Below are 16,499 nucleotides of genomic sequence, written 5' to 3'. Positions count from 1 at the left end.
CATTGCCCTGCCAGAGCTTTACTTCCGATGCAGCGTTCTGGCTAACCCGGCACCTCCTCCATGGCTTTGATTAGAGTCATTGTTATCGACTGCTTTCATGAGCTGATGCCCTCATTCTTTCTAGTCATGGGCCAAAATGGTCCTGATTGATTCTGATGCATTTTAGATATAATTTTTTTTTTTGTGGAAATTCTAGTCAAATTGGGGTGATGAAAAGGGCAACTGGACGTCTTCAGGACGTTCCTTTCTGTCCTTTCAGGACGTTCCTTTCTGTACATTTTTAGCATTTGAAAGGCACTCTTACCCAGAATGCCTTCTATAATTATTGGTATGAAATGCTGTGCACTCCCTGAAAGGTGACCATGTGACCACGGTGTTGCTAGCGTTTCACTCCACCTGGTCAGCCAGGTGAGCTACAGGGTTGAAGTAGGAAAGCCAGAGAGCTTCAGGCATGATTGTTTCAAAACACCACAACTGGCGAGCACGGAGCTGCGACTAATTTAAGACGTGGAGTCTTCTTTTTTTTTTTCATGTGCTTGCGCGCTTTACTGTGTGAAGTGTTTTACATGGTTACTAAGGAATGTCTTCCTTGCACCATTTCTGTTTTATAGTCCGTAATGTGTATTTCTCTTTGTCTGGGTTCCCACGGACTTTCAGCACCAGTATACCAGTGTTCCAAAACAGAATGTCCCTCTGGGTCTCATTGTTCGGTGTGGGGTGGAAACGGAGGCCGGGTCTTGGCCGGAGCGCGACGCTCGGCATCTAATGACAGGTCAGTCCCGGGGGAAGCTCAAGTGAGGCGAGCTCTCCGGATTATCACAGACAGCAGCCTAAGGAATGTTTTCTTGTTACTGTCGCTGTCAACACATCCTTAAAAAGGAGATGAGACATGGAAAATTTGGCTGAGGTCGCTTTGGGGTTGCTGTTGGGTATACGTTCAGTACTGGAACCGCCGGGGGTGTGTGGATGTGGGGAACGCCTCAATGTCAGACCTCAACTGTGCTTCCAGATGTCATGAGTTCAATCCTAGCTCACGGCCGCTGTCATGCTATCCTCGTGCAAGGAATTTGGCTTTTTGTGTCGTTTGTTTTGGGCAAGAGCTAAATGACAAAACCTGTGAGTGCAGTTTCTGTCATCACGTCGTGACCGAGTTAAGCACTTCCCCCCCATGGCCAAAAATAAAACATCCTGTCAATATCCACCTGGTTAAATAGCACAACCAATTTAGCTAGTGGTATTGTTTTGCTTTTGCAACAGAGCTGTCTTTTTGTTGTTGTTGTTGTTGTTAAGAAATTAGTTTAAGAAAACAAGCTCTTGTATGTGCAAGCTCTACTGAGCAGTCACTGTGGTCTGGGAATGTGTGCAGATGCCTGTGCAGACTATTGTATTAACTTGGCTAAGAAAAAAGGCTTGGATTTCACCAAGTCAAATTCATTTTAAAGAAAAAGATGTTTGAAAAATGAACGGAAACATCTTTTTTTCTTAAGCGGTCAGTGTTAGGTTTTGGGCTAGGACTGGCATTATTTCACCACAGCGTCAGTAGAGCCAGTGAAGACCTCTAAAGTATAGTATTACTTTACTGTCTGTGTGAAAGACAGTTGCTGTATTGTTTGGGTTCCTCTGTTCCAAAAGTAGCCTGAAAACATTTCTCACAGTTCCGCTTATCTGACCGAATTCCAGTCATAGACACAGAGACACATTAAAGCGCGGAGAGTTTCTGAAAATGTTGCAAAATCAGTCTTTTGTTTTTTCCGACTTTTCCACCAGTGAATGATTCATTCAGCTGGACTGTGATGTATGACACCCACTGTGTGGTGCTATACGGTACCCACTTTTTTAAAAAACTGTTCCTCCAAATGACCCACTAAGGACCAACATCCACACAGGCCTGAGCTGCCCATTAATGAAGTGGTCATGCTCTTTTTGGCTGCGTTACTCGGAATTGTCTTCCGATGTGGGAGGTGGGAGATAGAGCAACCTGGAAGGTCTCTCTGTCACCTTGACATGAGAGTGAGCGATGAGGTCTGCTTTTGGACCCCTGGGTCATGCATCAAGTGAGGCTCACTCACTCACCATGCCATCAATCTCTCCATCCGTCCAGTATAATACACCAAGGATCCAGTGTGGAATTTCAATTACTAAGCATGTTTCCAGTGTGTGCGTGTGGTGTGTTTGTGTGTGTGTGTGTGCGTGTGTGTGTGGTGTGTACGTGTGTGCGCGTGTGTGTGTGTGTGCGTGTGTGTGTGCGTGTGTGTGTGTGTGTGTGTGTGTGCGCGTGCGTGCGTGTGCGTCCGTGCGTGCATGTGTGTGTGTGCGTGTGTGTGTGTGTGTCTGTGTGTGTGTGTGTGTGTGTGTGTGTGTGTGCGTGCGTGTGTGTGCGTGCACACGCGAATCCTCCTATGGTTTGTCTAGGTCTTGAATCGGTGCTGAAATTGATATTGATTAGCAGGGGTAAACAAGGCCATAACTAAAACAATTATTAGGTGATTGATTTGTAGGGACATAAAAGCAAACAAACAAATAATTACTATAAAAAGCTCACCCTTTAAAAGGCTCTGAGATGTTGTCAGCCAAGGGAGTCGTTTATTTTGGGACTGATGAAAGAATCCACAGGAGAGAGGCCTCTCTCCTTCTGAGTCAAGAGCCATTCTCCTTAAAAAACTACCAGACCCATAGAGGAACTAGTAATGACGATAGCATGACTCAGCTAGCACTATGTAAACGTGCTAGCTGAGTCATGCTAACCGGCTCCACTTGCGTTTAATTGTTTTCTGTCCTTAGCTGGGCACGCAGGTTTTGTTAAGGGCAGCATGGCTTAAAAAGTACTGCCCGTGGTGTCCACTGCTCCTGTCTATAAACCATCCATTGAATTCTCCCATTGTTAATGAAGCCGAATATGCTACTAAGGAGAACTGACTGGCCTTCTTGTCCTTGTACGTAAAAACAAACAAACAAACAAACAAACCGATAAAACAGTGGGTATTCTGTCTCAGGGCCCGCCTTCTCCGAATAAATAAAAGCAACGCTTTCATGAGCGGATGACAAACCACGCTGAGTCATTTGATTTTATAGGCCGTTTCCATTTACGAGCCACTCGTCCACTTCTTGGCTGTCTCCCTCCCCCCTCAGGGCCGTCGTCAGTCATTAGCAACGAGGACGACTCGGCCAGCCCTCTTCACCATGTGTCCAACGGCTCCAACACGCCCTCATCCTCGGACATGAACGCTGATGCCGTCATCATTGGCATGACGAAGATCCCCGTGATCGAGAACCCGCAGTACTTCCGGAGCTCCAGCAGCCTCCTTAAATCGGACACCTGTGAGTCCGTCCGTCCGTTCGTCCATCACGCGCTCCACCCGTCTATAGAGGGCTATCTGAGAAGATCCACAAAGCACTGCACATCTGCCCGGTCTCTCTCGATCACTCTTTTTCTCTCTCTCTCTCTCTTTCTCTCTCTCTCTCTCTCTCTCTCACACACACACACACACACACACACACACACACACACGCACGTACGCACGTGCACACACACACACACACACACACATACTCATATTTCACATACCTCTTGACTCCTCCTCTCTCTGTCTTTCTGTTCCACTCTGTTCCTTTTAATATTGGGTTATGGTGTTCAGTGAGTTACTGGAGATCAATGCACCCTCATCATCTAACTCTTGCTAATGTAATCAGCTGACTGCCTAGTTTTTCTTCAAAAGCATTTCTTAATCACATCAAGGATAAATCTCTGAGAACTATGTTCTCTCTCTCTCTCTCTCTCTCTCTCTCTCCACACACACACACACACACACACACACACACACACACACACACACACATACACACATACACACACGCGTGTGCACGTGCTCTCACTCTCCAGCTAAACGGCTGATTAATCTCCTCTCATCTCTGTCCTGTCCTCACTCTGTTAGGGGGCCGTCTGAGTTCAACACTGTGAGGCATTTGTATTCTTCCCAGATTAAAAACGTCCTTTATACAGTCCTAAGAGTGTTATTACACCTTTATAAACACTCACCTTTTGGTTTTCATGTTCCAGAGAGGGCTGCCTTGATAAATTTGAATACTTTTAAAATTCCTTTGTTACATTTGTAACCGAATCTGTTTTGTACTCTGAAATCTTTCTCTTATTTGGCTTTGTGGTGTAGTCAGCTATTATTGCTTAGATGTAGAAAATGTAGAATGTGAAATAAGGGTGAGGCTGACTTAGATTAATGTATCATAAATTAATTCAGACCATTCAGGTAGCCTCGACTCAGCTTTCTAAAAGCCATTTAAATTAACATGTGGTACGAAAAATGCCATGTGTAAAATGGGAGACTATATGTTGGAATAATTTGGAACTAAAAAGAATATAATGAATGCATGTAAAAATAGTCCTCGTCTGAGTGGGGTTGTCTCTTGGTAAGATATATGCACTACATTTTGTTTTAACCATTTTACAGCACATTTAGGTTAATATTTCATTTGATCTTTTTATTTTGAACTACAGTAAAAAAATCCTTGCGTTAACATAATGGTTAATAATGAATGGTTAATTAATCTGACAGTTTTTCTAAGAACGTGTTTTCTGGTGCTCCTTAAGAAACAGTGCACAAGGCTGTCCTGTCCCTGGTACAGTAGAAGAGAATGGAAAACTTTATGTTTCCAAATCAGCTCTGGTCAAATGTTAAAACCAGAAATGTTGCTGCAGCTTCGCTTTCACGTTTGTGTGTGTGTGTGTGTGTGTGTGTGTGTGTGTGTGTGTGTGTGTGTGTGTGTGTGTGTGTGTGTGTGTGTGTGTGTGGGTGGGTTTTCAGTTGTCCAGCACATAAAGAGGCACAACATTGTGCTGAAGAGAGAACTGGGTGAAGGTGCCTTTGGGAAGGTCTTCCTGGCTGAGTGCTATAACCTCTCCCCTGACCAGGACAAGATCCTCGTGGCTGTCAAGGTCCAATAGCCACTCATCTCCCTTCTTTGCTTCCTGGAGCATAGTTCATTTTCTAGGCAAAGTATACCAATTTGAACAAATATTTGCCAGAATATTCTTACCTAGGCTATAAACATATGAATGGTGGTTTGTTGTGACTGTTTGGGCACACTCACTTAATCACAAGGATCACAAGGATTCTGGGCACAGCTTAAATTTCAGTTTGAGCTCATTATCTCCTGTTATGCTAATACTGTATATGCTGTAGAACATGGAACTCTAGAAATAACGTGAATGTACCATGTGACCACCTGCCATGTTGCCACTTTGCCACTTACTGGCTTTGTACTGAGTCACAAAGCCCTGTTGTTTATGTCTAAATGTGAGTGTGTGTGTGTGTGTGTGTGTGTGTGTGTGTGTGTGTGTATAGACTCTAAAAGAGGCAAGTGAGAATGCACGCAAAGATTTCCACCGTGAGGCAGAGCTGTTGACCAACCTGCAGCATGAGCACATCGTCACCTTTTATGGGGTGTGTGTGGAGAGCGACCCCCTCATCATGGTGTTTGAGTACATGAAGCATGGAGACCTCAACAAGTTCCTCAGGTGTGTGTGTGTGTGTGTGTGCGCGTGTGTGTGTGTGTGTGTGTGTGTGTGTGTGCGCGTGTGTGCGTATGTGTGTGTGTGTGTGTGTGTGTGTGTGTGCGTGTGCGTGTGTGTGCGTATGTGTGTGTGTGTGTGTGTGTGTGTATGTGTGTGTGTGTGTGTGTGTGTGTGTGTGTGTGCGTATGTGTGTGTGTGCTTGCGTGAGACAGAGCCTGGATCTCAATAGTACTTAGTCACATCCTTTCTCTGCGTCCTTGTACCTCCTGTGAGCTGTTAAACGAGAGGGGGCCGCCATGTTGACATCCACTACAGATCCTCAGGAGACTTGAGAAATGTTGGAGTCTTGATATTGTACCTCCACGCCCACCCAGTTCATTTGAATGTATATGCTGTGTGGTAAACACGATTTCCCTAAATAGTGCTTACTGGTGTGTGTTGGGTGTCCAAAGCTGACAGGATTACTGGCAAGTCTAACATAGACATACATATAAATATATATAACAACTTCTGTCTACCTTTCTCTCTCTCTCCCTCTCTCTATAACTCTCTCTCTATCTATCCCCCTCTCTCTCCCTCTCTCTATAACTCTCTCTCTGTCCATCCCCCTCTCTCCCTCTCTCTATAACTCTCTCTCTATCTCCCTCTCTCTCCCTCTCTCTATAACTCTCTCTCTATCTATCCCCCTCTCTCTCCCTCTCTCTATAACTCTCTCCCTGTCCATCCCCCTCTCTCTCCCTCTCTCTATAACTCTATCTATCTATCCCCCTCTCTCTCCCTCTCTCTAACTCTCTTTCTATCTATCCCCCTCTCTCCCTCTCTATCTCTCTCTCTGTCCATCCCCCTCTCTCCCTCTCTCTAACTTTCTCTCTGTCTATCCCCCTCTCTCTCCCTCTCTCTATAACTCTCTCTCTATCTATCCCCCCCTCTCTCCCTCTCTCTAACTCTCTCTCTGTCTATCCCCCCTCTCTCCCTCTCTCTATAACTCTCTCTCTGTCTATCCCCCCCTCTCTCCCTCTCTCTATAACTCTCTCTCTGTCTATCCCCCTCTCTCTCCCTCTCTCTATAACTCTCTCTCTATCTATCCCCCCCTCTCTCCCTCTCTCTCTAACTCTCTCTCTGTCTATCCCCCTCTCTCTCCCTCTCTCTAACTCTCTCTCTGTCTATCCCCCTCTCTCTCCCTCTCTCTATAACTCTCTCTCTATCTATCCCCCCTCTCTCCCTCTCTCTATAACTCTCTCTCTGTCCATCCCCCTCTCTCCCTCTCTCTAACTCTCTCTCTGTCTATCCCCCTCTCTCTCCCTCTCTCTATAACTCTCTCTCTGTCTATCCCCCTCTCTCCCTCTCTCTATAACTCTCTCTCTGTCCATCCCCCTCTCTCTCCCTCTCTCTATAACTCTCTCTCTGTCCATCCCCCTCTCTCTCCCTCTCTCTATAACTCTCTCTCTGTCTATCCCCCTCTCTCTCCCTCTCTCTATAACTCTCTCTCTGTCCATCCCCCTCTCTCTCCCTTTCTCTTCTTCCCTCCCTCTCTCCCCTTTCCTTCCTCCTTTTTTCCTGTCCCTCTTCCTCTCTGCATCCCTCTCTCTGCCTCTCTCCCTCTCCTTCTCTCTCTCCGTCGCTCTCTCTCTTCCTCTCTGCATTCATCTCCCTCTCCCTCTCTCTCTCTCTGCCTCCCTCCTTCTCTCTCTGTGCAGGGCGCACGGTCCCGATGCCGTGTTGATGGCAGATGGTCAGGTCCAACAGCAGGGTGAGCTGACTCAGTCCCAGATGCTGCACATAGCTCAGCAGATAGCCGCTGGCATGGTCTACCTGGCCTCGCAGCACTTCGTGCACCGGGACCTGGCCACACGCAACTGCCTGGTCGGCGAGAACCTGCTGGTGAAGATCGGCGACTTTGGCATGTCCCGCGACGTCTACAGCACGGATTACTACCGGGTCAGGGGCTTTCTGCTCTCCCCGCCCTTCTGTGTCTTTTGTGAACCGTCTCTACTCTGCCGTTTCTCACTTATCCCACCCCTCATCCACCCCCCCCCCACACACACACTGTTCTCCCCCTGTCGCAAAATTAGACTTTATTACTCCTAAATGCTCCCAGACAAGACCTAATGGACACGTACTGGGTGTTGTTTGGTTTTTGAAGTGATACGATAATTGCTTTATACACTACCCTCTAAATTGCTAATTATGCAAATTAGATAACGCTAACCCCTCCCCCTCCTTAATAATCTCATTAGGCGTATTTCTGTAACAGGTAAACTATGGAAGGTGTTTGCGTTAACAGCCAAAGGAGAGGTCATGATGGAGGAAATGAGAATTGTAAACACTTATGGAGTCCATAGCTGTCGATTTGGAGCTCGGAACAGGAACCACAGAGGCTGGAGGCTTTACACCTTTACACGGCCTCTCAAACATAAGACCCGGACGCGCTGGAAACGAGTCTAGATCGATATGTCCTTCGTGTCCCGCTCCTCCGTGGGCGGCGCAAGCAGGCTGGCACACCGTCCCGACTGCACCCGCTGCCCTCTGTGACGTCAGCGGCTTATATGTGCCCGTGTGTGTGTGTGTGTGTGTGCGAGAGTGCGTGTGGTCCTGCATTCACTGTCAGTAAGTCTCTCAGATTAAGGGGGGGCCATGGGAACAGGAAAGGGGGGTTTCCATGGCGACAGAGAGGGAAAAGGACAAGAGCGCCAGCACCGACCAACAGAAACTGAAAAAGTCATTAAAGAACTCTGATTAGCATTCACCACCAGAGTACAGAGAGAGAGAGAGAGAGAGAGAGAGAGAGAGAGAGAGAGAGGGAGGGAGATGGAGGTAAAGTCAGTAGAAAGGGAAGAGAGGGAAAAAGAAGGTGATGAGAGAGTGAAAGAGATGAAGAGGAAGAGGAGCAGGAGGCGTGTAGGAAGCAGGGCGGGTCGCCCCATTGTGAGGGGTTTGGGTTATCACAGGCTGAGCGCCTGCATTCACTGTAACTCACCCCTGCCATTGACTCCACCGAAGGCACAATTCAATAATGAGCGTGGTTTGAGGCAGCCGAAGGCGTCGGCTTAGATAACACGCCCGATGTGACGCCCTGCCAGGAAGTTTACTCAAGTTCGGGCATTTGTGAGGGCCGGTCACATGACCACACACTCCAACTCCTGAGTCAAGAGCCGAACTCACCCCCTGTTTTGTGATTGTAATTCAGGTTAGAAGGGTGCTTTTGTGTGTGTGTGTGTGTGTGTGTGTTTCTGCCTCAGGCACAGAATTGATTAGCCCTATAGAACATCAGTTTCCATAGAAACAGCTGCTCTCAAAAGCCAGTGGTTGTGAGGCAGATCCTTGCTCTGAGAGCTGGTTGTGTAATGAATCTGGCCCCAAATGGCATTTTTATGGAGCCCCGTGTATTACTGTTGTTGACCTTATGAAACGTCAAACATCTCTGAACCTCTGAGTTTAAGAAGCATTATAACACCACTGCCAGTACTATGAGTCTCTATAAACATTTTATTACTGACATTGCTGAGAATTACAAGGATAAAGTCTAGACTGCAGTATATCAGCTTTTTTTGAGCAGTATATTAGCTTTTTTAAAAAATGGATGTTATTAAATCTCATAAACCTTATGAACCTTTAAAAGGTTGGTAGTGAATTTATAAATGCAGAAGATGGGCCGATGAGGGTGCATAGTCAGTGTTACTAGCTACTAACTGCCCCAGCCTAGCCAATGGTAGAGACTGCATTGTATATGTGATGAATCGCTTATAGTTGCTTTAGTTTACGCATAATGAGTTTGTCATTGGGAAGGACTACCTTAAAAGCCCACATACTCTTCCATTGTGTTTTGGATGTCTATAACATTTATATAACGCATATACACCATTAAAAGCAGCTCTTGTCTGTGTGCGTGCATGTGTGTGTGCGTGTGTGTGTGTGTGTGTGTGTGTGTGTGTGTGTGTGTGTGTGTGTAAACTCTCCCACTCTCTAGCTTCGAACCTTTGTGGGATGGATGAAGCTAAAAGCTAAAAAGCTTTGGCCCTTAATATTTGATGAGTCCAGTATGTTAAGACAATTAATAGGGCCTAATCCACATACTGCACGACAAATACATAGTTAATATTTCAGAGGCAGAGCATTATGGGAGTGCTGCTGAATGAAGTGAGGGGTTTTGGGGTTGACTCTTAGGTCAGCACTGACCTAATAATAACCTCGAAGCTCATGACACTTCACAGCATTCTAGATCACTTCATTCCCAGCTTTGTGTGTGCAATGGATCACAATTTGATCTTCAGAGACTTTCCCCACTGAGCAGAGATTTATGTGATAACCTTCACATAAAAAAATGAGAAGCCATGTTAGTTGGCCAGCCTTTGGTTTGTGAAGTTTTACAGTGTAAGAATGATGCACTGAAAAGTTGTTGTCAGATGGATGTGGATTCTGTTTGGTCTTATCGTTGATCTCTGTTGTCCGGGAACTGTTCAAATCCGAGCAAATGTGTTGATGATTTCACAAAAACCTCAAAACGCTGACATCAGTGATAACAAATGTGTTCTTGCGCATAAGCTTCTGGGGCTCTCTCTGTGTTCAGCTTATTGCTAGCTCCTCTGTGTCAGACAGGGAGCTTGTTTTGGCACCTGTCAGTGTATTTGGCAAGCAGAGTCGGTGTTGTGATGCGTTTCCTCTTTCCCATGTGGCGGGTGCAGGTGGGCGGTCACACTATGCTGCCAATCCGCTGGATGCCACCAGAAAGCATCATGTACCGGAAGTTCACCACTGAGAGTGACGTCTGGAGCTTAGGAGTGGTGCTTTGGGAGATATTCACCTATGGGAAACAGCCTTGGTATCAGCTGTCCAACAATGAGGTATAAACACACACACACGCGCGCGCGGACACACACATACGTGCGCGCATGCACACACTCACACACACTCGCGCTCACGGACACACACACGCAGACACACACACACACACACACAATAGGTGGTGCTCTTTGTTGCATGCCTGACAGATTTTACATTATGCGTAGTCCGTGTTGAGTGTTGTGTCATGTGTTAGACGCTCTATCAGCTGGCACTGTGCTCACAGCTCTCCGTCAGATCTTCTCGGGCTCCACCTCACACGCGTCTGCTGTGCCCTCCAACCCTCTTGCCCCCCCTACAGGTGATCGAGTGCATCACTCAAGGCCGCGTGCTACAGCGGCCGCGAACCTGCCCAAAGGAAGTGTACGACCTGATGCTGGGCTGCTGGCAGCGTGAGCCCCACGCGCGCCTCGTCATCAGGGAGATCCACAGCCTGCTCCTCAACCTAGCCAAGGCTTCGCCCGTCTACCTGGACATCCTGGGCTGAGAGAGGAAGAGTGCCTGGGCGCGTGGGTTTGTGTGAGTGCATGAAAGTGTGTGTGTGTGTGTATGTGTGTGTGTGTGTGTGTGTGTGTGTGTGTGTGTGTGTGTGTGTGTGTGCATCCCAAAACTGCCCCTATTGCCCTATCTCTCTCTTCCGCTCCTCTATCCTTCATCCTCTCCAGTTTCCCTCCCCTCCCCCAGCCCCATTCCCGAATGCATAGTGTGCTGTATGGCAGGAGCCTTATCTGTTCCGCGTCCGGAGAAGGACCGGGAATGTGATGCTCGAGCCCCTCGTTTACGGATCACTCCAGGCACGCTCGTCTCCTGAGCGGAGCGGACGCTTGGCACCGCGGCCGTCCTGGAGCTCTTTGGCACTGTAAATAATGTCCGGTCCCAAGAGCGCGATCATCTGTGGGACTTCAGGAGGAGCCACCTGGCGGTCTCCCTCCTCTGCAAACGGAAAACGGGAACCAAACGGAGAAAATCCGGGCCGTGCCGGGACACCCTATTCATTCCACCCCTTCCTTTCTGACTATGCGCGTTACGCGAGCTTGATTCCCAAGCAAGCAGAGTGACTACAGCATGGCATTACGAGCCGCGTGTGTGAAAAGACTTGATCCTGAGAAAAGGAGCGGGACCGGCGTGGTTTTGCAACTGAGAGACCTCTGCGGGACGTCTTGGGAACTGTCGCTGTTGACTGAATGTCAAATGGCGAAAATGTTCACTACAAAATCTTTAGAGAACCAGAATCCTGCAAGGCAGTTGTATTCCTAATAGTGCACAACAGAAGGGGATATTGAGTCATTTGAGACGAGGCCAAGCCCATACTTCAATACTGTTAGTGTGCATTTAGGACAGGAGCCCAATTACCCCGAGTGGCTGATTATGATGGGGAAGGCTAAATTATAGCCTGCCTCCCCTCCCTCGCTTCTTCTCTTTCTCTTTCTCATTCCTCCCTCATTCTCTGCCTCTCCCTCTCTCCTGATTTAATGCAGTGATGTAGTACTCAAGCTGGGGCCACGCATCTGTTATGGTGTAATATATATTTCATTACTGTACTAATGTCTGCTATTAGCACCTATTCCCCAAAGAGACAAAGACAGCATTAGGGGGGTGGGAGACAAAACGGGTAGAAAAGGTGGGAAAAGAGGGACATAAGGGGATGAATTCATTTTCCAAAAATTCATTTTTATCTGTTTCACTGTACTATCATGCAAGCCCCAGCTCTATATTCAGCAGTGCACTTTTTAATAACACATTAATTTGATTTGATTTTTGACTGGTTCCTGACAACTTACATTGTAATATCAAAACTATCAAGTGAAGGCGGATGAAGGTTGTACATGTTTGCACGCTCTCACTAAAGTTTGCACACACATCCACATACGTAAATACACACACCCACACTAACAAACACACTTGAAGTTAGCCTGTGAAATAAGTCACTGAGGAGCTTCAACTTGTGTATAAAATGACCTTTTTGAACATGTTGCTTTCAATGTTGTTGTAGATTTGTTTAAAGTAAGGCACTTTTGTACTTTTTTTAAATATTGTTTGGTACATTCCTTTATGTATATCAGTGTGAATGTATAATTTGAGCTTTTGGGTTCCTGTGGAGGATGGTAGGACAGACGAGCGTGAGTAAACTTTAAAGGAACCGTTTGACCAAAAACACTTGTAAATGATTTCATTTGCATAAGGCCAATTGCTGACTGTCTGCTTTCATTCAGAATTAGCCTGGTTAGCATTTTTGGTCTTTTTTCTGTTATGGCTGAAAAGATGAAGTAAGCTAATGTGTTGTACAAAAACAAAAGAACAATGGCAAAGCTATACTGAAGGAGGAGCTAATCTTGCCTTATGTTAAATTGAACCTATAGGCTGTAGGAAAACTGCGAGTACATATCAGCCAATCACCAGTTCTGACTGAACAGAACCTCTAGGCCATGTTTCTGTGATTTTTCAGGTGTTTATAAGCTACGCCACTGTCCACATTCAGGCCATCTGGCAGCAAGCTTCACAACGTCTCTCTGTCGTTAGTCCTGCAGGGTAAATAGTTTGGATGGGAGAGGCAGGGCTTACGGGGAGTTTCTGCCATATTGCATTTACCTATCCACACCTTGTGGAAAGCAGTGCTTAAGAAGAGCAAGACAGTGGTTGAAGATTTTACAGGAGACTTTCTAACAGTACGTGTGACTCAGATAGATCACTCACACAGACATACATGCACATATATACATACATATTGTATATGAGGTTACACGGTCAAAAGCAAAAACTGTCAAAAACACAAAATGACATTCATGTTACAATACGTGTATCCATATGATCGGATGCCCTCAATAACGTTGAGGCAGTTGTGATACATTGTATTTAATAAAAGTGTCATGTATCACCATTTTTATTTGTATGTGTGTGTCCTGTACTTTACAGTAAATGGTGTGTGACTCGATGTTTACAGAGCAGTCAATAGTGGTGTACTCTGGGCCTAAAGGACATGAATGGAGTCTATTGACTTTAGGCCACACAACAGCAGCCTGATTGACAAGAATGTTCTTTATGTATTATTGACTTCTGACTGAAAGCATGTCAGAAAAGATGAAGTAGAATCAAAGAGGTTGAAGTACCAAACCATTCTCTCCATGTCAACAGAACTGCAGCTTCAGTGATGCAGACGCCGGTGCTGTGCTGGTATTGACATTAGACTACTACATCTGTGTTTGCAGTAAAACAGGTCTTTTAATGTCATGTTGATTTCATTTTGTAATGTGAAAGACATTTCGTCAATAGCATAACATTGCTTAGTTTGGCTATATTCTTTATAGATGTAAACTAAAGTAATAATGCCAAGAATAATACAGCCACAAGCATAACTGTGGCAAGTAAAGTCTAGTTTTGGATTTCGGTATTCAAGATTTATTACGCAACTGTGATTTTTCCTGGACTGTGCCAAAAGAATCCTGGCAAAGTTTAAAACAGCATTATTCCATATGAAAATTGCTCATCAGTATTATTATTATTTTTGCAATATATTGTGTGGAAAATACCAGACATGTAAACATATATAGGAGTCAACTATTTGCAGAAGAACAAAAAAAAAAAAAAACCAACACAAAACCAATTAGTGTACTTATCAATTAGTAGATCGATGTGGTTGTTTTGACGTTGTGCATTAAGCATTACGTAACTGCCAGAGGGCCCAGTGCTTTTAGAAACACGCAGCCAGTGACCCTCAGCCTAATGCGTCGTTTTTCACTGTATGTAGAGATGAATCCTCCAAGGAGCTTGTGAGTGCGGGAGTAAACCCAGACCCACGAGAGTGTGTCTAACGCTTCTCTGCTCTTAGACTCCTAACCTGACAATGAGATTGCAGCAGAATAATATGGTAGTGTGAAGTGTGACGCCTCTGGACTGCGATTAAGATCTGCGAACCAAATATGTCACCGCAGCAGACGGTGACCGCGGTCGGTGTGTTTGAGGGACGAAAGAGTTGAAAATTTAAAAAAAAAAAAAAAAAAAAAAAAAAAGGCGAAAAAACTCTCTCCCGACTTTCATCAACATTTAAACAGGAGCTTGCTCCGGATATCTGTCTAAACCATGCACTCCCCTGGGTTTGTACGTTCACACGGGCAGCTCGGAGGTAACCCCGGCCAGAGGTTTGTGGTCAGCGCCGGTAAATAAAGATCGAACGGTAAACTCTAAGGGCTCTACGGCAATCACCTAGAGGACATTAGCGCTATTAGCATGTAGCGTCTATTCATCAGGCCGACCGCATCCACTGCTGCTCAGCGTCAGGGCGCACGAGGTTAAACGCGCGCTGGCAGCCCGCGCCGCGGAGTGACGCGCTCCCGCGACGCGAGAAAGGCGAGCGCACGCGCTGCCCGGCTCGAGCTGCGTGGGGCCGGAGCGTGAGCGTTATCCCATTTCCCGTTTACACATACGCTTTCGTTATTTTTCCTGCGCCGCAAAGTCATATATGTTACGGACGCGAGTCATAGGTAGAAGGCACGTGTATTATGTGACCCCCTTTCAGTCTGTGTCAGATTATTGGTGCGCGCTGAGCAACGACACCCTATAGCCCGAGACTCTCGGGACTGTCTGCAGGACTATCCAGTGTCAGTGAGCAATATGGTAATGACTGTTAGGGGTGTAGGCCGCTCTTTCGCCCATGGGTCGTTGCACCAGGTTTCAGGTCCTGTAGCTGTCCTTCTCCTTGTTTTTTGGCCACACCTTTACTTAACATTCATCTCTATATTTCTCAAGGCCAAACTCCCAACACACACACCCCTCACGACCAGCATCTTTGCATATTAATAATTCAGAGTACAGATAATAAGTCGATAAGTCTTTCTTGGACAACTAAATAATTCACTCATCCATAAAGACTTTAGTTGTGTGTGGAGGGTTTGCAGTATGAGACTGTGTTTGGGTTTCCATTTATGCGTGTGTATGTATGGTCGCTGTCTACTTATGTGTTCATTGTCCTTTATTTGTGCTTATTGAATGGTGGTCCGCCATTTGGTTCTCATTGGTTAAATCACAAATACTGTATATAAATGCTTAAGTTTGTATTTTAATGGCAGGACTGTTACATAGGCAAATGCAATTGAGATTGTATATATATTTTAATAAATCAATCTCTAACATGAAATTTATATCTGCATCTGATTATTGTTAATTACCTCTGAAATTCTACTTTCATTTACATTTAAGAAATTTGGAAGACGCTCCTATCTAGAGCGTGCCAGTACAGTAGGTTTAGAGTTCAAGATACCATTGAACAAGAATACTGTAGGAATACGGGGATCAGTGCTGATGCCTATAAGTGCAATAAGCAATACTGTGCAATAAGTACTAGAGTTTCAGATACTCAGCATAGGTGCAGGATCAGTGGTCATATAAATATTCCATAAATAGATAAGTCTTCAGTCTGCGTTTGAACTGGACAGCCAGCGGAAGTATGTTCCACCATATGGGCGCCAGGACAAAGAATAGTCTTGACGCTTGTCTTCCATGAGGCTTGAAGCATGGTATTTCAAGCTGAGCCGTACTTTCAAACATATGCACATGGAAAGTAACCATTGCATTACTGTATTTCTTTAAAATATAAAAAAGTTGTAAAGTCATAGGGACCAGAAGAACAGACCTCCGAAAAATGTTACTATATGAGTCATGTTTGAATACAGCTGTGTCAATAACCCAGATTACCAAAATCACAAGATTAATTTAGGTCACAGATGTTAAGAACCACAAATGACAACGCGCAGATGCGTGCATGTGGCATAACACTAGCCATCAACCCTGCAGCGCACATAGCTGGGCACGCATAACGACCCAGAATGTGTCCGTGCTCTCCGTGGGCCCGTACGAACGCATACACAGAGAACCAGCGAATAAGCTTAAAGAAATGACTGAGGCCATTTCATGGTCTCAACATTTTGTTAGGACGCTTTATAAATAACACTTAAATAGATGAATAGATAACGTGAAGAGATGAGAGTCGGAAACCGACACGCGGCCGCCTGCTAATAGCGTACAAGATGGTACGCGTTTTCGCGTGTGGGTAATTAGGGCTCTGATGTGAATGCAGCTGTCTTTGAGAGCCAGCTGGGTCGGAGGCTTTTGTTTTTGTGCTGTAAAGAGCACAGGGACC

The 16,499-nt window shown here is 45.7% G+C and overlaps 1 protein-coding gene across 2 annotated transcripts in view; it reads left to right on the top strand.

Moving 5' to 3' along the window:
• Positions 1–12,148, top strand: part of ntrk2a (neurotrophic tyrosine kinase, receptor, type 2a) — a 28,358-nt gene extending 16,210 nt beyond the window's left edge. The window contains exons 12-17 of one of the 2 annotated variants that reach the window (XM_027012223.3): positions 3,130–3,318; positions 4,818–4,948; positions 5,358–5,530; positions 7,225–7,465; positions 10,210–10,368; positions 10,668–12,148. In XM_027012223.3, coding sequence (XP_026868024.1) covers positions 3,130–3,318; positions 4,818–4,948; positions 5,358–5,530; positions 7,225–7,465; positions 10,210–10,368; positions 10,668–10,853 — 1,079 coding nt within the window. In that variant the 3' untranslated portion in view covers positions 10,854–12,148. Of the gene's footprint in view, positions 1–3,129; positions 3,319–4,817; positions 4,949–5,357; positions 5,531–7,224; positions 7,466–10,209; positions 10,369–10,667 lie in introns of those variants that run through there. The other variant, XM_081703383.1, reaches the window with a different exon arrangement.
• The last annotated feature ends 4,351 nt before the right edge of the window (positions 12,149–16,499 follow it).

Source organism: Electrophorus electricus, chromosome 20 (genome assembly GCF_041902795.1).
Source record: "Electrophorus electricus isolate QZ-2024a chromosome 20, ASM4190279v1, whole genome shotgun sequence".
Taxonomy (NCBI): Eukaryota; Metazoa; Chordata; class Actinopteri; order Gymnotiformes; family Gymnotidae; genus Electrophorus; species Electrophorus electricus.
This window is presented reverse-complemented; position numbering and strand designations above follow the sequence as displayed.